Below are 22,708 nucleotides of genomic sequence, written 5' to 3'. Positions count from 1 at the left end.
AGTATGAATCATAGAATGTGTATATGTGTGTGTATCTGAACTGGAACACTGAACTAGTACACATAACTAATGGACTCACCAGCCACTTGTGCGGACTAAAATTGTAACACACACTTCTATATTTACATCTCTTTGACTTCCTGTTTGTGTCAAATACTGGATGGAAATATCTGCACATGAATGCATACATATGGTTATGTATGTGAGACACAGGAAGCTTTTTTAATTGTAATTATAATTATCTACATATACTGAAGACTTAACTGCTCCAAACATACACTCAGTTTCATGCTCTACTGCTAGCATGAACTACTGCAGTCAAACTGATATATTTGTATGTATGAGTTTTAATATGAGCACTACATATAGATGTACATATTGTACAGGTATACATCTGCATATGTAAGCATCACTGCATGTAATATGCCGCATGTACCTGTGTGCTATAGAGACATATGCAATGAGTGTGTCTGTACCCAGTATTCCAGGCTGTGGTTCGCACGTGTGGTGCAGTTTGCCGCTGTAAAACTCCAGGCCGATGATGGCGAACATGAGGATTGCAAAAAAGAGCAGCATGCCAATCTGCAGCAGAGGAACCATGGCCTTCATTATGGACTTCAGGACTATCTGCAGACCTGGAAGCAAATCACACAGAGACCAGCAGAGTTAAAGTGAAAACACACTTCTTACGGTACAAATTTGCGAAACATGCGTGTCATAAAATGTAGTGTTTCAACCTCACTTTACAATAATTGAAAAAAAACAAATTTTTTTCTTCAAGAAGAGCTGAAACGATTAGTTGATGGATTGATTGATCGGTTGATTAGTCACTATTTTGATAATTAATTAATCACTCAAGTAATCAAGCAAAAATGTCAAAAGTTCACTGCTTCCAGTTTTCCAAATGTTAATATTTGCTTGTTGCCTTAGTCTCTCATGATAGTAAATTGAATATGTTTAGACAAAACAAGTAGATTATGAAGGACATTTTAAAAAAAAATTCTGACATTCTACAAACCAAGCGATTAATTTATTATTTGCAAAAATAATGAGAAAATTAATCAATATTGAACATAATCATTAGTTGCAGCCCTGTGTCTAGGGTTACACCAATACCTAATGCTGATATTGGCTTGGAATCTAATATGGGACATCACTGATAAATTTCTCATTTCTCAGGTGTATCTATCTATGCAGACAGTTTGTGTTTATTTAATAATGTGTTGAGAGCTTTCTGACAATTTCCACAACAGGATGGAGGCTAAAATTCCAGAGCTGATATCTCAGAACTTGGCCATACACCACCAAAACTATCTTTATAGCTAGACACCACTGGGGGAGTGAGAAATTCCTTTTTTTTTGTGGTTGACTCAAAGGGAAAACTACAGTCACTATTGCAATAAAAAAGATATGAATGTAATTGTATGTGGTACTCACTGGGGATGCCTGAGACCAGTTTGAGGGGTCGGAGCACTCGCACCGCCCTCAGGGTCCTCAGGTCCACTGAGATGTTCATGTGTGCCCCTGCTGCGGCCAGGATCCTACAGAGGTAAACACAAACAAATGTGCAAATGCAAACCCACACAAACTGAAGAATTGTCACCGTCTTACAGATGCACATGAATGCTACAATTTTACACTTTATAAGCTGTGTCGAAAAGGGGACTCACACACATAAACACACTAAGGCCATTACACACAGTGTTGGAGGATTGCTGCAGTGCTTAGATATGGAGTGCGAGGACGCGAGGGTCTCCAGCAGGCAGAGAAAACAGAGAAAACAACAGAGATGCTTTTGAGGGCTTTTGGCTGTTTCCCTGTGTGTGGGAGGATGGCTGTGACAACTGCTATTTAAGAGGCAAACAAATAAAGCAGCTCCATCAAGGGAAGGCAGGACACCCTTAGGCTGGAGAGACATGAAGCTCACGGACAAACACATGCGTGGACACACTCGTCGCAAACACATTGACCTCTTATCTGCTACACAAAGCCAGAGTCCTTCAAAAGTTCCATTTTTACTTTGTTTGCCTTGTTTTGTCTGCTCCACTCCCCCTGCCTGCTAAATACACCTCTGTGGCCTTCAGCCCTCAGACTGATGAGAAAAAGAAAAGAAGTGCCTGGTGATCTCCCCCTCTTGCTTCCTCATTAGTCTGCCCTCCTGCCTCTCTTTTCTCTCTATACCCTCATATCTTGCCCTTCATCCATAAACCTCTGTCCTCTCATCTTCCTCTTCCTTTTCGACCTCCTTCCCAATTATACTTGCACCTCTGACTCCTTCTCTGTTTTTCCATTTTCCACTGACCTGAACACACATTTATTCCCCTTTCACCTGGATGCCTACTGAGTGAAAGACTGATATGGATGGAGAAGTGAGGTAAAAACAAAAGAAAAATAGCAAAAGGGGAGTTGAGGAAATGCTTTTGCCAAAGAGAGGATAGAGCAGCATTTTATTTCAAGACTTTGAAGTTAGAGATTCACAAGATTTAGCCTCTCCCAACTCCAAAACTTAAACTTACACTGTACTTAGAGTAAATGCACACTTTTCTTCTGGCCAGTTGAAGCCAATGATTGCTAAATAATTATACTCAGGTAATTGAAAGATGGATTATTTAAATGGATTGCAGCACTGTAAACACATGCTTTATGTGCGGTACAATGTTAAAGAACCATCTTTATGAGCAGTAATTTGCTCGAAGATGATAGATCATCGCACAGCTAAAGAAACAGCAACACAGACCCAATTACATTCCTGTGATACAGTGGTGAGAATTAATCCTATCTATAGTGTTAGGAGACACATAGCGTCATCTGATTTAATTAAGAGAAGAAAGAAAAAGAGAGAGAGTTAGAGAGAAAAAGATTAAAATAGCTTCAACATCATCCACACAAATATAGAAATAGAATTATCCCACTGCTAACTATGCCCCTTTCCCTTTTCACCCCAGTCCCAACACTCTCTTTGTCTTTTCTCCTTCCCTCCTTTTACTCCAATCACTCCGTCTGCTGCCTCCTGCCACCTCTGTCATTTCATCCCCCACTTCCTCCATCTTTCAATCTTTCTTCAGACCATTAGTCAGTCCTGGCTGCTCTTTAGTTGTTATGGAGACTAGGGGATAGAGGGTCTAAAAATGGCTTCCTCATTTAGCCCACTGTTATTCAATGGATGTCCTGGGTCCCGTTTTCCAATAATGAGTGTTTGTAGAGTGTTTCTGAAGAGAGGGATGCTCTTAAAGTCCAACCTAAATTACAAACCTCATTCCTTTTTGCAGACAGAAATCACGTAAAAGGGGTTTTTGAGTTTTGTTTGTTAGCAGTAATAAGATATTGTATGTGTTCATGCTTGCAGATAAGAAAGAGACATTGACGTTAGAAAGATAATGTTTGCTGTTGGTTCCCAGTCTGTGGCTCTTTTGTGTCTGTGTTTTGGACTGTTGTCTGGAAGTCAGTATCACCGTCACACTAATATAACAGTGTCAGTGGCAGCTACTGCTAAAGCCTGCAAATGCAGATTAGAGATACATTTTGATAAGATATTCTCTATATGTGTAAATGTATACTGAAATATGCACAGACAGGGAGGCGCATTCATAGGAAAAATATCAAATGTCAATTTCTCTGTGTTACATACTGATATTATTGCTTTAAGAAAAAGCCACCAATGTGTATGACAAAATGTTTACATGTGTTGTGTAAATTATGCATAAACTTTTTCAAAATTGGAGTAAAGCCCAAGTACGTGTACAAAGCTGTGAAGAGCTGTCCATGGTGCTGAGGAGGAAGAAGACTTCATATTACAGTAAACTGAATTGTTTAACTGTCTGTAAGCCACATTATACTGTATCATTTAAGCTTTGTATAAAATACAAAGCTGAAATGAAACAAAATACATAACTAACAGCATTTTACCTGTTACATTACATTATGAAAATGTAACCTAATTTACAGTGGGAGCTGCCAGCTTGCTGATTTTTTCTGTCCCTCTCAGGTGTACCTGGTCTGGTCTGATTGCCAATCAACAATATGAGAGGCCATCCTCTCGGCTCTCTTCCACTCTCCTCTTTCAGTTGGTACTTAGATATGTGTCAGTCACACACAAAGATAAATAAAAGTGGTTACTTGCTTCCTCCTGACTGATTTTTATTAACCTCTTGGTTCAACAAGCCTCTTATAGGCTGCTATGGTGTGGAACTGGACATTCTCTATCAAATAAGATCAATAACTAGTTTACATACACAGTTAAGATAAAAATGATAATTATTTTATGAATTTATATAAAGATATTGCCAAAAAATCCAGTAACCTACACTTCCCTCCATCACAGTGCTTTGCAATCGCCATTATGACAGCATTGCTGCACACTACTGCCGTCTGGAGATTGGCACAGATGACAGAGATGAGGAAGGTGAAGGTTGGCCACAGAAACTGGCAGATGTAAATCAGCCAAAGGAAGCACAACACATGGCCGATTTGGCGCAAATGAAAAATTTGGCAGACATTTCCTCCCTGTAGTTTCCCTTCTCCCTAATGCAGGACTATTCATGTATCTGTTGATTGTTTGTGTTAGGTTAGGTATATTTCGTGATTTGAATGGAATCATTCGTGGTAATAAACACCATTTTATTCACAGAGAACATCAGTGGTCATGATGACATTATAGGCTAAAAAATTCAATGAAATGAACAAATATGATGAAGACTGTTCCTTCTGCAGTTTAACACGTCGTAAAATGTAGCTTTCTATCAGTGCACCAGAGGCACTTGTTAATCTAGAACCATTTCTAAGAGTGTCTTAATTTAAATACATTTCAGAAACAACCCTAACATTTGTGTTACAGTTGGGGCCTTATGTGGCTGAGAACCCTCTCATCTCTTGCGGATGAATTGGTTGAACCCTGGTGGTCATTTCCTTAACTGATCCCAGGGAGAACACACATCTGACAGGTGCCTCGTGTATCTACAAGTCAATAAACAAGTTAATAAATTCACTTTTAGTCACCAGGAGCTGTCGCACATAAAAACATCTTTGTTCACTCTGCATGTATCTGCAGGCGTTATGTGAGAAACACACTGTAGTGAACTGAGCTGATGCCCTGGTCAGAGTTGTCAGACATGATAAGTGAGTAACAATGACATACCCTGCAGAACTGACAGCTCCCTGCTGCGTGACAAATCTGTCGTGACAACCGTCATGCCGTGATACTGATAACGTTGTGACTTATGCTCCATGTCACTCTCAAGCTGCTAACTAATATAATATGAGCGCACCTGACTATTGTAATGATATTAATTGCACAGTATGTGTTATTTACACCAATGGTTCTCAGCTCAGGGGTTTGCAAGATACTTTTGGTGTATCACAAGCCGTTGTCTAATACAAAAGCATATATTTTTTAACATTTTTATTGTTCTTTCCTTTTATCTTGTGAAACAACATATACGTTTCAGCCTCTCAGGCACTTCTGCTAATGGAATTGATTTAATCAAATCAAACAAACTCATAAGAGGAAATAACTCTTTCCCTGAATTGCTTAACACTGTGAAAATGCAGGTTGTAGTGGGGTGAGAGTGGTCATTTTAAGTGTTCACAAGCAAAAAAAGTTTGAGAACCACTGATTTGTAAGTACAGTACTGACATACCTGTACATTATATGGACTATAACATATTACATGTAGTGCAAGGGGCAAGAAGAAGACATCAGCCGGACACACAGCACATTCACTGTTGGCTGAAAACCCCAATAAACCGCTGTCAGTCATTTTTATTAGTCACAGGTCTTAATAATAACATTAAAAATGGTTTTCTCCCAATAAATCCCCTTCACACCCATGGTCCACCCACACAGGTGTTTTCACTTATGCTGTCTGGTGAGACCACTTTTTAGGACTGTGTGGGTGAGTACAAATTGGGCTTGACTGACATCTCCATCACACTCCAGTTTGTTTTGTTGCACCTGTTATATCATGGCAACTTACACCTTTATCATTCTTATTAGTACATAGAGTTGACATCGTGTAATTCCCAGCATAGCGCTGCTATTTTTCACTGCTGTGAAAAATGTCTATTCTGATGGTTTCTATGTCTTAAGGTTAGTTGAAGGACTTCTGTGCAAGCTATTTAATGATACCAAACAGTGCTGATACTGATATTGCTCTTAGAAAGTTGACTTCTGGGATGTTTTCCACCCAACAAAAAGCAATATACCATACAGTATATAGTCATTAATGTTTCAGTTTGTACAATCCAGCGGCATGACTTGCAGTAGATTGCATCAGGAGGAGAGAATCCAGCAGCACTAAGCACTATGGAGAAACACACACCATGAGATAGTAAAGATGAGCTGGACAAAGACAGGAAAGATAAAAACATGCTTGTTGAGCGTGGACAAAGCGTGGCACTGTGCAAATCAACCATAGTAATCTCACTAATCAAAGATAAAAGTAAACTATAATGTAGAGGGTATTTTGCTCTCCTTGTTTTGATTTTATAAAAAACTGTATAAAAAACAAAACAAAAAATATTTGCATCACATTTGTAACACTAACTACTTTGTCACTACTGGAAACTGGCAGTGGATTTTTAGAGCAATAGATGATGCACTTTTTCTTTTATCTGTCCTCAGTCGTCAACTTACCACCCTATTTTAATTTAAATGTTTTGTTACACAGTGTTTTGTTGGCATATTACTTTACTGTTGGTTGTTGCTGATCTTCTAATGCTTCTAAGGCTGTATTCAGTAATTTTCTGATTATAAATCGCTCCCCTTTCCTCACCCAGAATGGACTGGAGAATCAGCTCGTCACAGGCTCCCACACATTTACAGCAGTGGCTCAGTTGTCGCATTTAAGAGCATTTTAGCATTTTAGCATTTTAACCACTGACTGTCTATGATACAATATTTTGACAGAATTGCTCAAGTGAACATTAAATACTGTGACAGTAGATTGAAATAAAATATTTAGTTTGTTTAGGCACAAGAAGCAAGCAACTGATCTTGCCACACAGTGAGTGGTCAACATGTCCTCAGAAGTTTTGCACCTACTGTACACTACTGTACACTGCAATCTGACCTCTCTGAAGCAGGAAGGGAACAGTTGAACAGAGTATTCACACATCAGTATTTCTAAAAAAATAAATAAAATCATACATTCCCACCTTATGAAGACCTGTGATTCTGCAGGACGGTGAATTAATATAACTGCTCTGGTGGCCCATAGTACAGTGGGTGGTGTGTGTACAGTGGATTTTCTTGACAGAATAAGGAATTGTGTGGAGCAACTCCTACAGTGCTGCTCTGGTTGGTTTAGTTAATATAAGCCTTGCTGCCTCCCACAGTGTGCTCTCTCATTTTTAACTCCCCCCTCATCCTTTTTACTCTCTTTGTTTCTGAAACACACACACTGAACCCCCTACATTCACACACAAGATATTCAAGTTTATATATATATATTATATCAACAGCCTGAGATACTGGCCTGCCTTTATGTGGATCAGTTATCAGTTAAGCATCACCTTGCATATTGGTTTATGTGTCTATTTGCTGAATGTTTGCTCTTTGGCCAGAATGAATATTTGATTTGGATAAATGATTTATTAGCCATCTGTTGGAAGAGAGAGAGAGGGAGGGAGAGAGACAGTGAGAAATGTTAATTTAGTACAGTGCAGAGATGAGTTGATGGCACACCAACTCTTTCTAGGTTACAAAAGTTCACATACAGCATGCAAAACCAAATAAAAATCACAGTGTTGCGTAATATCATAACCAAACTGCCTCCATAGAGTGTGTATATATTAATAAACCCTATAACAGGCAAGGCAAGAACAATGCTGATTGGCAAAGTCAAAGGTTTAGAAAAATATATAAAACAAATTACATAATAAATAGGAATGTTAAATCCTGCAATGCAAGTTGAACATAAAATAAAGGATTCAAATTCAGCTTTTTGTTTGGTCTTAAGAGGTGGATTTTCAATCTCAGCAGGCAGTGGTGAAAGAAATATCCAGATCCTTTACAAAAAAGTAAAACGTACCAATAACACAATGTAAGAAGTAAAAGTCCTGTGTTCAAAATGTTACTTCTGTACTAGTATCATCAAAATTTATTTTAGTAGCAAAGATAAAAGTAGTCATTTTGCAGCAGAACTGCTCCTGTCAGTGTTACATTATTGTTTATTATATTATTGGATTGGACAACATGTAAGAATCATTTAATTACTTATCAATCCATATCAATGTATCATATTTTATAAATAATAGTGGAGCAATGTTTATGATCATGTTTTGGAAGTGAAGTCTCTCTGTAGAACAACTAGGAACAATAGCTGTCAGATAAATACAATAATTTCTCTCAGAAATGTGGGGGACTTTTAGTGGCTGCTCAGGTTTTCTTTGTGAGATACTATAGTCTGGAAAACCAAATCCAGATATTATTATTATTATCTACAGTACATTCTTTAAATATACAGATATAAAGGTGAATCCATTTTGGCTTGGAGCTCTGTTTTGTCTCTTGTGGACAGTGAAAGCCAAATGCAACATACTGCTTGTTGGCAATGATTCAACTCTGACAGCAGCACTGCTCAAGAAGCTGCTTCAGCGCTGATGCTGTAGTGACACTGACAAAGCATGGTGTCCTCAGAAAACCCTGTGCTTTATTTAATATCTGTCACTGTCAAAAATGAGACTGAAGCATGATCATTGATTACATATGTAATTTTTTCTGATGCCAGTCTACTTAATGAGGTCATTTCCACCCCAGCCAGACTCCTGCAGAGCTCAAAGGGGATTTTCTATAGGTCAGGATCTCTAAATGTAGACATAATGTATCTGTGTAATTAATCGTCAGCTATAGTTTCTGCATTCAGGCTTTGGGCTTAATTTAATCTCTGTGTCTGTGCCAATTTAACCCAAAATAGACTGTAAGACTAACACTGAGGCTAAGTGAGATATTTTGTTTCACATTTACATTTACATTGTGCAGTGATTTTGTTGTAATGCATTTAGTCCAAATAAAAAATCCACAATAATTAATGTTTTGCCTTTAATATGACTTAATTTTCTGTCATTGATTATTCAGCACACTGGACCATGATGCACTCACATTAGAGATATTTCAAACTACATGCAGTCTCTTGAATTTCTCTCTTTGGTACACTTAACATCCCTCCCCTCTGGACACACATCTATTCAATCTAGCTGCTTGTCAGAGGCACTTGCTCCAAAAATCCTCAACATCCTTGCCCTGTGACCAGGTAAACAGAGGAGACTGGGTGTTAGCTGCTATCATAAAAGTCCCAAAACAATTTCTCCAAATTAGCTCTGCTTGAGACCCCCATGTAGACTGTGTAAAAAAAATAACTCAGCATATGCAGAGAAACTGTGGCTGCAACAGAGAAAACATACCTTTCTCTTGCCAACAACACTGATGGTTGATTCTGCCGCCTCTTAGAAGACATCTGATGTTGGTTAAAAGAAAAACTAACTGACATATAAATACTGCATACACCAATGTTATTAATTCAGCACCAGTAACAAGACATTATTTTAAATGAAAAACAAGATGAAAAAAAAAGTTTTGGCTAGGGTTAGGTATTTTAGTATTTTTAGGTTTTTTTGTATCAGCAATAGCAAGGTTCAACCCTTTCATGACATATTTGTTCCACCTTTTTAGGAAAGGGTCAGCAGTTAAGTTCAACTATGGGCCATTTTTCTTAGCACTATTCATTGGGGTATGGAAGACCACAGTCTTGTCTTGTGTATGGTTATAAAGCATCCCATTAATTGATATCTAATTGGACAGTAAAAACAGGAATTAATAAAAGGTTTTCGCAAAAAAATTAATTAATCCATTTTTGGTGAAAACTGATTTGTTTTAACCGGTTTCACCAGAAAAAGGACCAAAGTGTTACATATATGGTAAATGAGGAAGCAAATGAAAAGCAAAAAGCAGCGGAGAAGTGGAAATGCAAATGGAAAAAAGCCTGAATGACTGAATTTTGAACACATATAATGTTAACAGATGCTATTGGTGATATGACTTTCAAATTTGTAGTACTCACCTCAAGGGCAACATTGGTTTTGATACCACTGTTTGATGGCATAACATCTCTGATACATATCATGTAATATAAGTTGTAATGAATCCAGTGCAAGGTGTGTATGTCAACTTCTCTCACTGTGGAGTGAACAAGGTCTTTACAACTCTGTCTTGGTGTGTAGGGTGCAGCCTTCCCAGCGCTGACACCTGCTGCGCCTCCATTTCTGTCTGTCTCTAAATGTAATTTCATTCTGAACTCGTCTAAGGAGATTCAACAGTAATTCAGGTTGTGGGAAAACTGTGTTCCCAGTGTATTTTGTTAAGCCTTTTACCAGAGCCTGTTCAGGAACAAATGTCAGACTGAAAACTGATATAGTGCATGAATAAATCAAATTCTCACAAAAGGGTTGTCTGCCTGAAATTCAATTTGCAAAGACAAATTGCCAGTTCATAATTGAGAAATGTTCTTGTGAATTTCAGCTCAACCCTCTTTCAATTTTGGAAACTTTCATTAGTAACTGAACTGAATTTAATTTGACATGAGTTCCAGCTAACATCAGCACCTTGTCTTCTCTGATCAGATACCAGACTAGACTGCATAAATGCCCTCAACAGTCTTTGTTTCACAGCCCACTCAGCCTCTTTATAATGGCTATAAAGATGGGGGACAGAGAGTGAGCTTGATAGACTTAATTCAGGATCACAGCTAAAACACCACTTTTACTCTAAGGATGTCATTTGAATGTCACTGGCTGCACTCTCTCTCACACACTCTCTTCATTTTATTCACATACATATTCACGTTTCACTTAGTTTGATTTGTGAAACAAAGGCTTGTTGAAATATAGAAGAAAATTGTTGCACACAGACACACACACACACACACACACACACACACACACACACACACACACACACACACACACACATATGCATGCATGCATGCAAAAAGCAGGTGTGTAAGCACATTCCCCCATCAGACTATAAGAAAAAACAAATCTGTGCTGGTTTGGTCTAATTGTAAAGACACTGACCAGAGAAGCAGCAGGACTGGAGCCAGTGACAGCCTGACCTGGGGGCAGGGTCCTCAGTCGCCACGGTAACAGCTCAGGGGGACATCCTCCCCTGCTATGTCTGAACTCATCAATCGATCAGACAACAGATGGAAAATAAGATTGGAGAGGACAGGTCTGTCTGTGTATCTGTATGTGTGTGTGTGACAGTTTAAATTAGCCAGTTCTAACAGGTGTGTGACTGCCAAACAGACAGAAGGTGTTGGCTAAAAGACATGCAGTAGTGGCACATTTGGTTCATATACATGAATGCACAGACACACACACACACACACACACACACACACACACACACACACACACACACACAAGCACGTGCAGACACACACACGAGACACTGTGGTTTCAGCTTTCAGTGAGTCAGGTACAGTGACAAGTTCACACCCCAACAACTTCTCTGAGATGATAATATCATGCAAAAGGTGCAGCTAAACTTTAGCAACAGTGGCAGAACTTTGCTGAAAGAAAGATAAGGACAGGAAAAGGAAAGAAATAAAGGAAACAAAAGCAAAGGCAAAATAATGGACAGGACAGGATGGAGTTGAAGAGAGGATTAAGAGAAAGATGAAAATAAAAATGTAAATACATAGGCTACGAAAATCAGAATATTCTCGCATTTGTCTCGCTGGCTGATATTAAGGGTGGTGTGATTGATATGAAGCTCTCATGTTAACTCTCCCTCCTGGCTACCAGTGGTGATAGAATAGAAATAGTCAAGTTTTGACACCCAGTGAGGATTAAAGATTGATGGCTACAGCATCTATCTATTCACACAGCAAAGAGGACACTGCCTCTCTCTGTTAATTAACACTGAAGGGTCTTAATGGGTCTTATTTTAGCCACATGGCAAGGTATGCACCAAAATTAAACGAATAAGCCGCTCTTAATTGATTCCAACAGATTAAAAGAACACATATTGCTGTGTGAAAAGCAAAAGTACAAAGAGATTTTCATGATCTATTGAAATCAACAGATCATGAAAATTCTTTGAGAACTAAACTGATTTACTCTTTAAACAAATGAGGCTTGCTCATGGTCTAATGGTTTAGGATGGTGAGCATGTAATTGCAATGTCTCCAGTTCAAGTCCAGCTGGAGACCTTTGTTGCATGTCATCTCCCATCGCTCTCCCCTTTCATTTCCTGTCTTCATTATACTAAATACTATCTAATAAAATGCCAAAAAAATAAGCATTTTTAATAGGATTTTGGAATGAAAATATTTTCTCATGATCTGCATATTTAACATGCTAAACAAACAATTACATCTCCATTTTTCGGCCTATTTCGCAATAAAAGAGCAGAGCAATGAGAAGACGACTAACTCTTGAGACCTTTTCAAATCTTGCATGTAACAAATGCAATGTCTTTAGCCTTTACTAAAGGCTTTACTTTACTTTGACAGCATGACAATCAAATCTCACTTATTTCTCAAAGACTAGGAAATATGGCATTTTAGTGTATCTGCAAGATCAAAGCCCTTTCGTGTCATCTATTCTTCTCAGCATCCATTTCTCTCCTCTCTGTTGTCCTTGCCTTTTTGACTTATAAGCTTTTCTGAAGGAGACCTTAAAGACCCTCTTTTTCCTCTCCTATCCTCTGTTCTTGTCGCCTTGCCTGATCAATGCTGCTTCTCATGTTGTTTTTTGATCTGGAATTTAACTTCTCGGGTATTCAGTTGATATGAACAGTAGAAAAAGCTTCAATTTCCAAAGTAAAGAGGAGACTGAACCATCTTGACAACAGATTTAGCAGAAATGTCTGTGTTCCTAAAACTATCCTGTAGATAACAGAAATGGCAAAAAGGTTGAACTGCTCTTTTTTCCAGTCTCCTCATCTTTACTCTCATTAACTCCCTCTGAGCTGACTCCATCCCTCCTCCACTCTCTCCCATCCCCCACCAAGTGTCTGGCACATAGTGGTGACACGATCCCTTGGTGGGTGTCGCCCTCTGCCAACTGTTGCCAGTCTAATTGGAGGGCTTGCCAGCGAATAAGACTGCCAAGGTGCCAATTAGTACGTACGATTACGCATAGAGGCATCCTTCTCATTTCCTCCCGCTTTATCTCTTCTCTCTTCTTTATTCTTTACTTTGTTTCTCTCCTGCCATGTTTTCCTGGTTATCACCTCCTCTGTTCTTTGACTTTCCTTCACAACTTTAGCAAGGGTAACTGGCTGGTGAAGCATGTGTGACGGCCTGAGAAACCCCACAGACCCTCTATTCGAATTTCAGTCACAACAGTCCTCAGCTACATGATAGCAGCCTTTAAGGAAACAGCAAGTGCCATCTGGTTTTTCATACCTCCTTCCCACTCACTCTTTCTGTGTGTAACACAGGCCATCTTGAAACACCAAGGCAGCTTGCTGAGGTAATCATGGCCTCCAGCGTTGACACTGTTAGGAAATGGTTCCATAATTACACATGTTCACACATAATGTTGAGTGAGTCAGGGGTATGCACTGTGGAAAGGTTCACATGCTTTGTAGTCTGAGCTAACAGTTGTGTGTTCTGCCTCCATAGGAAATATTTCACACAACACATTTAGACTGTAATGTAAACCTTCAATCAAAGTCAGCTCAGTGCAGTCATGTGAGTTGAATCAACATCTCTTGGAATGACAAAACTGAACATTATGAGCTTCACAGATGATAGGATGTATTGCAGGGAAATTGTAGTGAACTGCATTAGATTATACAGGTATAACTAATAAACTGGTGAGTCGTTGTAGTTGTAGTTGGCAAATTTAAGAATCTTTTGTGGCTGTAACCAGAATCCCTCACCAGTTGGTACTGCACAAGACAATTTTATAAATGACGTCCCAAAAAGTGTATTTTCAATTTTATCATGTGAATTTAAAGTTTTCTTGGTCTCCTGCACACTAAACCTCTTCAGAGTTCATAAAGAACTCATTTCATTATACATCAAGTAAAATACCACCCAAACTTATGCAAGCACTAGATGGGAAGCTTTCAAAGCATATATAAGAGGACAAAAACTCAGTTTTACAAGCAAAAATACTAAACAAGCCGAGGAAAGAATGATTTTATTAGATGCGAGATTAAAACATTGCAGAAATATTTCAGCCAGGATTGAATACGTCTGATGCAAATAGGGAACTTCTGTCACTTCACTCCACTGGTTGTAGATCTATGAAAGGCCAAGACACCAGTAACCCCGGTTTCCATCCAGGGGTCAGTGTGGACATTGTAGAGGATTACAAGTACCTGGATGTACACATGGACAATAAACTGGACTGGGCTAAGAACACTCAAGCTCTTTATAGGAAGGGCCAGAGCCGCCTCTATTTTCTGTGGAGGCTGAGGTCCTTTAACTGATCCATATTTTTCATGTAGGTTTGCACTTTATTTGCCTCATATTGTCATTCTGTTTTCCATATTGTAATTTTACTACTGCTACTTCTGTCTACTGTGTATATACAATATCTATTGAATATCTGTTCATTCTGGAAGAGAGATACCTCCTCTGTTACTCTTCCGAAGGTTTCTTGCTTTTTTCCACATTAAAGGGTTGTTTCCTTATCTAAGGATGACACCCTGTAAGGATAAAGGGTGGCATGTGTTGTGCAGATTGTGAAAACCTTCGAGGCAAATTTGTGATTCTGTACTATATGCACGGGTGCCCCGTGGCATACTATAGAGCTTAGAATGCTGACCATGAACCACAACCTTTGCTTCATGTTATTCCCCAATTCCTCCCTCTCCTATCATCTCTCTACTCTCGTCTGTAATAAAGGCATAAAAACCTTTATGTCTGTTGTCTGTTTATTTAGTTCAGTCGTTAGGTTTAGTCTTTTTCTCACTCACAATCACACAAGGGGGCCCTTGGTAATTTTATATGCAGGGATAATGTTTCTTTGCAGTTACATGGATGAAAAAGTGTACAATTCTGTCCAAATTTATTTTTACAGCACTTGTCAAAATATAGTTATAAAGTGCTTCACAAGGCAAAATGAAAATAGAGGGACTCTGACTGTGCCTACAGCACTTCCAGGGCAAATCTGAAAGGGGGCATCAAAAAGGCCAAGCACTGCTACAAGCTAAAGTTAGAGGAGCACTTTTCCAACTCTGACCCTCGACGCATGTGGCAGGGCATCCAGGCCATCAGCAACTACAAACCCAGACACTCCACCCCTGTAGCCAAAGATGTCTCCTTCCTGAACGAGCTTAATGACTTTTATGCTTGCATCGAGAGAGACAATAAGGAAACAGCCACCAAGCTCACACCCTCAGCTGACCACCTGACCATCACACTCACCTCCACAGATGTCTACGCTGCACTGACCCGGATCAACGCGTGCAAGGCTGCTGGACCAGACGGCATCCCCGGTCGCGTACTCAAGGCATGTGCAGAGCAGCTCGCTGGGGTCTTTTACAGATATTTTCAATCTGTCCCTTGCCCAAGCAGCTGTGCCAGCATGCTTTAAATCCACCTCCATTGTTCCACTGCCGAAACACTCTAGTCCAACGTGCCTGAACAACTACCGCCCGGTAGCACTCACACCCATTGTTATGAAGTGCTTTGAGCGGCTGGTCCTGGCACACCTAAAGGACTTCCTCCCATCCACACTGGACCCATACCAGTTTGCCTACTGCAGCAATAGGAGCACAGAGGATGTAGTCTCCATGGCACTGCACTCTGCTGTTTGTTGACTTCAGCTCTGCATTCAACACTGTCATTCCTTCCAAGTTAATCACCAAACTTGGAAACCTGGGTATTAACACCTCCATTTGCAATTGGATTATGGACTTCCTGACAAACAGACCTCAGCTTGTTAGGTCAGGCCACAACTAGCTCCACCACCATCACACTCAACACTGGTGTACCACAGGGCTGTGTGCTGAGCCCCTTCCTCTACTCCCTCTTCACACTCAACTGCATGGATCTAACGCCAATCAAGTTTGCAGACGATACTACGGTGATTGGTCTCATCAGCAACAACGATGCGACTGCCTACAGGGAGGAGGTCCAGCACCTGGCCACATGGTGCTCAGACAATAACTTGTTCCTTAACACCTCCAAGACAAAGGAGCTCATCGTGGACTTCAGGAAGGAGAGAGGAGGCACACATGACCCCATCCATATTAACGGGATGGCTGTTGAGCGTGTCTCCAGCTTCAAGTTCCTGGGGACCCACATTTTGGAGAACCTGTCCTGGACCACCAACACCTACTTCCTGGTCAAGAAGGCTCACCAGCGCCTCTTCTTCCTGAGGACACTGAAGAAGAACCAACTGTCCTCAGTTATCCTGATGAACTTCTATTGCTGCACAGTAGAGAGCATCCTAACCAACTGTGTCACACTCTGGTATGGGAACTGCTCTGCTGCGGAGCGCAAGGCACTGGAGCGGGTGGTGAAAACTGCCCAGCGCATCACAGCGACTCAGAGGAAACGCTGTCTGCGTCGAGCCTGCAGCATTCTTAAGCACTCCTCTCAACCCGCCCATAGACTGTTTTCTCCCCTGCCTTCCAGGACAAGGACCAGCAGACTAAGAAACAGCTTTTTCCCCCAGAGCTGTCTTCCTACTGAACTCTGCCCCCCACTGATTCTGCTGATTCTCCTATCCCCTCATATACCTTAACTTAAATGCTACTATATTGTTTTTGCTACATGTACCACATGTTCATTTGCACTACCCGACTATTTATTTATACATATATTGCATCATTTGCACTCCAGTACTATGTACTGAATACTGCAATAACTCAGCTACTGCACTATTTCCATAATTTGCACTACTTTATATTCATTGCACTACTGTTCTGCCCAGTCCAATTCATTATTGTACTGCCATCTGTATATAATGTCCATAGTACCACTTGTAAAATATTTTCATAATACTGCTCTATCCTGCACATACTTTATATCATGCATTTGCTAATTGCACTTCTGGTTAGACCTAAACTGCATTTTGTTGCCTTGTACTTGTACATGTGTAATGACAATAAAGTTGAATCTAATCTAATATGAATATAGAAGAATTATAATAATAATGTTTTTACTGTATGATTATTATTATGCTTGTGATGTAAAATGTTTGCATGCATAAAGGGGGTAAGTAGTGGGTTGGGGGTCTGTGTCTGTTGCGTATTTATAACAGACTGTGACCCTTCCTGTCTGCAGAGGCCTCCTAATTACTAACTGATAGACAGCACTGGTGACTCATCTAATATTATCAACAGTTCTCATAATCTTCATTCACTCTCTAATAAGGTTGCAAACCTTGAGTGATGGCCTATAGGTGTGTGTGTGTGTGTGTGTGTGTTTGTGTGTTGGATGGTCTGTGCGTGTTTCAGAGAAAGAGAGGGAGAGAGCAAGACAGGGCGAGAACATTTTCATTAATTTATCTTTGGTGTGGCCAGAATGATAATTTAGAGAGGGATCTATCTGCAGCTCACTTCATCATGCTGATTATTAATAAAATGAGACCTGGAAGGCTATTTCATCCAGATCGAGCACGTCTCCTCTCTAAATCACAATCGGTAGCTTAAATTCAACCCACAGCACATAAAGGAATAACGAATGCTTTGGTTGTTTCTGTTTTCTGTTCAGTAAATTACAGATTGTGTTTGGAACATGAATATCTACCATTTGAAAACTGTAAAATATGCAGATGTATTTAGATTGCATTATTTTGGGCGAGTCAAATGACTTCAGCCTCAGCACCCACTGACCTCTGCACCAGGAGAAGCAAACACATCAGTAAGTGCTGCCTATTGTATACACAGAGCTCACAGAAAGGTAAAGTCTGATTACAGAATCTGTCACCCTTGGGAGGCCTTGGTCTCTTTTTCTCTGTCCCCATTCAGGCAGATGAGATTAGAAGATACCATTAGCATGTGTCTGTCTCACTGTGTTTTAATTAAGCTTCTAATTTTGGTTGTATAGTAACAACATGCCGTGGGGTTGAGAGTCCTCAACCACTGTCACACGTCAATTGATCAACAGGCTAGATTGGCAGGAAGCTCTCTGACCATACCTTTCCCTATCGTCCTCCACAACACTTCTATTCATGCCATCCCTCTTCTCTCCACCTCTTTTCTCCTCCAACCTCCCATCCTTCCTCTCTCCAACAGCGAGTGGAGTATCGTTAAGAAGCCTGAGCTTGGCTCATCAATAATTGAACAGCCAGAATCATGTAGAATTCTCTAAGAACCCTGTCTGCTGCCCTTTGTACTTCTGCGCTATGAATTGATTAATATTTCATTTGTGTGTGTGTGACTGCATGTGTGTGTGAGAGAGAGGTGTTGAGGTTAATCTGCTGTCTCATCAAGATCCTCCTTTGAAACCATAAACATTTCCTCTCACTGCTCTGACAGTGAGGCGCCTACCTCTCCTGAGAAGGTACCTGCTGTAAAATGTCCTTTAATATAACACCTTTCCCCCACAGAAGAGACTAACTGGTAAACGTAAGCCCCCCTGAGCCTTTAACTGCCATGTAATTGATGTACTGTAAGAACACAGAGTGAGGTCATGGTTTACAAGCTCTAGCCACCTCACAACAGTATACAGCGGCTCGTGGTATGACTTCAGCTCAATCAAGGACAGCTTCTGTGTTCACATTAATGGCGCTCAGGTAATAACAATTTGTAGTTAAACAGGCTTTAGTTTCCACGTCTATGTGACAAAAGATTCAGTGTGAAAAATAATAAATAATATATATATATATATATATATATATATATATATATATATGTGTGTGTGTGTATATGACTATATTGCTACAGTACCCTTGGAAATTTCTACAATAGATAAAAGTGTAGTATCCATAAGATGTGGAATACTTTGGCTAAAAATTGCACAATGTAAAGCCTCAACTTTGATCGATGTGTAAATACTGTTATGTGTGTCCACTTCTCTGTGACGTCACACAATGACAGCCAACAGTGTCCAAAATGTGCCACTCATTATACAGTAAACTATTGTGTGTTCATTACATAGTGAATAGTGAATAGGTGAACAAGGGAGTGCTTTTGGACACAGCAAGAGTTTAATTGCACTAGTTTGCCATTTTCCAGTAACTTTGATTTATTAAAATAAATAAATAAAAGGAAATAAAAGGCAGAGTAAAACTGAGAGGTGTCTCTGTAATACACACCATGGATGTATTCAATACTGGGGCGAACATGGCAGCCCATTAATTATGATGAAACCTGTTCATCCTGTGCATATAACTGATATGAAAAAGTATGATGTACATTTCCTCCATAGTTTCACTTCAGTTTACCAGAAATGAAGCACAGATGGTGAAGTGGTCAAACAAGGACAATAATTTAGGGTGCACTCATGTCACGTCTGGAGACACGGAGATGAACTATGGTGTGTTTTGAAAAGGGTGAGAAATTATGTGAACCAACTAGAAGTAAAGGCCACCAATGACAAGTGTTTATGTGAATAAGGAGATTGGTGTTGCCATCTGACAGATAGCAGATCTTCAGGCTTGGAAAGCCTAGCATAACAAAATTGACCAAGAACATAATTGTGTAGTCAAGGTTAAATAAAAGCAGTTATCAAAAACAAAAATAATTAAACATTTAAGATATACATTAAAATAATAATAATTAGATTCACCACCATCAAACTTCTAATATTGCAGGGTGAAATGTTACCAAAACGCCATTAAACAACCACCTCGTGTGACTTTTCTTTACAGGCCCTGGATCCCTTTTAATTTGGCAGTGGTGAGTTAAAGATTTAGGAAAAATGGAGTGGATATTGATATTCATTAAAGACAAACAAGCAACAAAGAAGCGGACTACCAACAACCAACCAACCAAACTAGCTAGAAATAACTGGGAGTGTTAAACAAGAGTGCAAGAACAGCGGGTGTTTTGAATACAGTAAATCTCACAGAATCACCATCCCTTTCAATTCATAACGCTAATCCTGTTTCACAGATCTGCATCCAAATACACGCACACACACTGTTTTACTCACCCACTGAGGACCACAATGAAGTCCATGACGTTCCATCCGTTCCTGAGGTAGGAGCCTTTATGAAAAACAAAGCCCAGGGCAATGATCTTTATCCCAGCCTCAAAACAGAACATCCCAATGAAGTAGGGCTCTGTCTTCTCCTGTGAGTGCAAAGCAGAAGAGCAGTCGAATAATCAGAGTGATAATTAGCTTACACTGAACTGAAATGGAAGCACTGTGCATGCAGGTGTCACGTCTGGGTTTTTTGAGGATCTATAGGCTCCATCAGAGGCAGTTCAGACTTATTTTTTAATTTCAGCAACTTGACAGAAAAGTGTGAAACGTGTCCAAGTGTGAATATCTCACCAGTCTCTTAGACATGGGTGTTTTGTCCTCTCCTGGAAGGTGCTGCTCCAGAGCCAAGACGATACAGTTGGCGATGATGGTGGTGAGGATCATGTACTCAAACGGAGTGGAGGGCTGAAGTTAAGGAACTTTTCACTGACATAATGTTGAGTGTCAAAGTATGTTAATGGAAAGGATACGGCTGGTGATATTCTATATTTTAACACTGACCCTTGAAAAGATCAAAACAAAAAAACATATGTTAGTCAGTCTCTCAGCACGATCTACTCTCAGCCCAAGCCTCTGAAAACACGGAAATCTTTAAAAACAGGTCATAAATATATACTTACATTTTTTAAAAGGCTCATTAATTTCACAAAACACCTGGGCACTGTAGTTTTTAGCAAACACTACTTACAGAGGAGTAAATAATGCATTTGTAAAGGACTATTTTATGCCTTGGATTTGGTGCGCTAGTGAGTATTTCCAGCAGCAGGATGCTGCATGTGGGATCAACTCAAAATAAACTACAGTGCTCATGTTCATGGTAATGCAGGAACATGTCACCAAGTGCAATAATGTGGCTCACTGTTTAAATAGTTTTGGAACAATGATGGAGGAATAAGCTATATCAGGCTTTGGATACATAAGCAATACTTGGTAGGAGGACCAGTTCATTGTTGGTTTTGGTCTTATTGCCAGCCGTATCTTTTAAGTAATGTATTTAAGTGACACGTGGATTATTTTCAGAAAAGCAAATAGACGGAAACAGAGAAAGCGCTAAACAGGTTTCTAGGTCACAGTCAAACACAAGTGCAATGTAGTCTATTCATCAGAGCACAATAGTAGTTCAGGAAATGTGTGTAGTGTTATAAATGATAAATACTTTCTATGATTTCTGTATAGAGCACAGGAAGTCTATGCACTTAGAATAGAGAGATAGAGAGATTAAGATTCAGATATGTCTATAAGCCCCGGGGCCATATAGACACAACCAGAGACAGGCTGTACCTTATCTGAGGTCAGCTGCAACAGACAGCGACACACAGACATCCACACACACACACACACACACACACACACACACACACACACACACACACTGAGGCAACAGAAGGCTTATCAAGGAAGGCTGAGTGGGTGGGCCTGAGATGTGATCCTATAAACAGGGTCACTCTTACTACAAGCTTCACTGCCTGTTCTATGGGACCTGCATTGGTTGTCGGTTTAACTCCAGCCGCTCTGGGGTTGAGCTAAGCCAGCAATGTGCTCTTTATCTAATACTCTGCGTGGGCAGTCCCCTTTCTCCTGGTTATGTGCTGAAGAGGTAGGAAGGAAGGGAGCTTAAATCTGCAGAGTGGAGACAGGGAGGGAGAGCGGAAGGAAGAAGGAGGCAGAGATAACAGGGAAGAATGACACAGGAGAAAATGATAAGGAGGATGAAGTGTGATCAGTGGAGGAGAAGATGATGGTTGTATAAAGAGACAGAAGCTTGCAAAAAAGGTGGGTGAGGAGGAGGCAATGAGACCAAATAAGACTGACACCGGACAGATCGATGTTGCGCTGGCAGCAGGGTTACTCAGGGACATGTGAGCGATGAGAAGCTAAATAAATAGAGTAAATACAATCTTACTCCCACCAGCCCGCAGGGATTCTAACTTAAACCTGGGCTGCACCACAGATTGACTCAGTGATTGCAAGGTAATCGCTGAGAGGTTTGGAAAAACAAAACCAAAGCAGTCATCAACAACCAGTAGGTGATGAACATGAAAACAAATAGCAAAAAGTGGTTTAATTGCATGATATCCGTTTCAAGCTGAGGGGTTGTTTTCAAGATTCACTTCCCTGCAATAACTAGCATCACTTTAGCCTCACTGAGAGTTCTCAGCAGCAGCCAGTCACCACACCCTGCATTCCCTCAAACACACACAACAAACAGGAGGAGGGTGGGAGACGAGATGAAGGGAAAGACAGAGGGAGAGAGAGAGGTAAGGAAGGGGAGAAAAGAGAGAAAATTAAGATAGAAAGACAGAGGTATCCACGGCAACAGGCTTCTCATCCAGCCAAAAGTCAATGCTACAAGATGGTTACTGGGCTGCTGAACTATCTCTGTGGTCACACACACACACACACACACACACACACACACACACACACACACACACACACTGAGGCTGCAGCTTTGTGCTATATATCAGGCTAATTTTAACCACTACCTGACGGATCTTGAAGAGCAATAACAGGTTAGTATATGTCAAACAAAAGACTTTATCATTATATATTATAAGAAAACATGTTTTTGACTTTGTCCTAGATTTCAATGT

At 40.1% G+C, this 22,708-nt stretch overlaps 1 protein-coding gene across 19 annotated transcripts in view; it reads right to left on the bottom strand.

Annotated features, from left to right (window-relative positions):
• The window catches only part of LOC122877219 (voltage-dependent R-type calcium channel subunit alpha-1E), a 105,690-nt gene that overhangs the window by 38,520 nt on the left and 44,462 nt on the right, over positions 1 to 22,708 (bottom strand). For all 19 annotated transcript variants that reach the window (XM_044198466.1, XM_044198465.1, XM_044198469.1 and 16 more), the window contains exons 4-7: positions 20,406 to 20,511; positions 20,061 to 20,200; positions 1,438 to 1,541; positions 477 to 635 (exon numbers count right to left, since the gene is read on the bottom strand). In XM_044198466.1, coding sequence (XP_044054401.1) covers positions 477 to 635; positions 1,438 to 1,541; positions 20,061 to 20,200; positions 20,406 to 20,511 — 509 coding nt within the window. The remainder of the gene's footprint in view (positions 1 to 476; positions 636 to 1,437; positions 1,542 to 20,060; positions 20,201 to 20,405; positions 20,512 to 22,708) is intronic.

Source organism: Siniperca chuatsi, linkage group LG6 (genome assembly GCF_020085105.1).
Source record: "Siniperca chuatsi isolate FFG_IHB_CAS linkage group LG6, ASM2008510v1, whole genome shotgun sequence".
In the NCBI taxonomy this organism is placed as follows: Eukaryota; Metazoa; Chordata; class Actinopteri; order Centrarchiformes; family Sinipercidae; genus Siniperca; species Siniperca chuatsi.
This window is presented reverse-complemented; position numbering and strand designations above follow the sequence as displayed.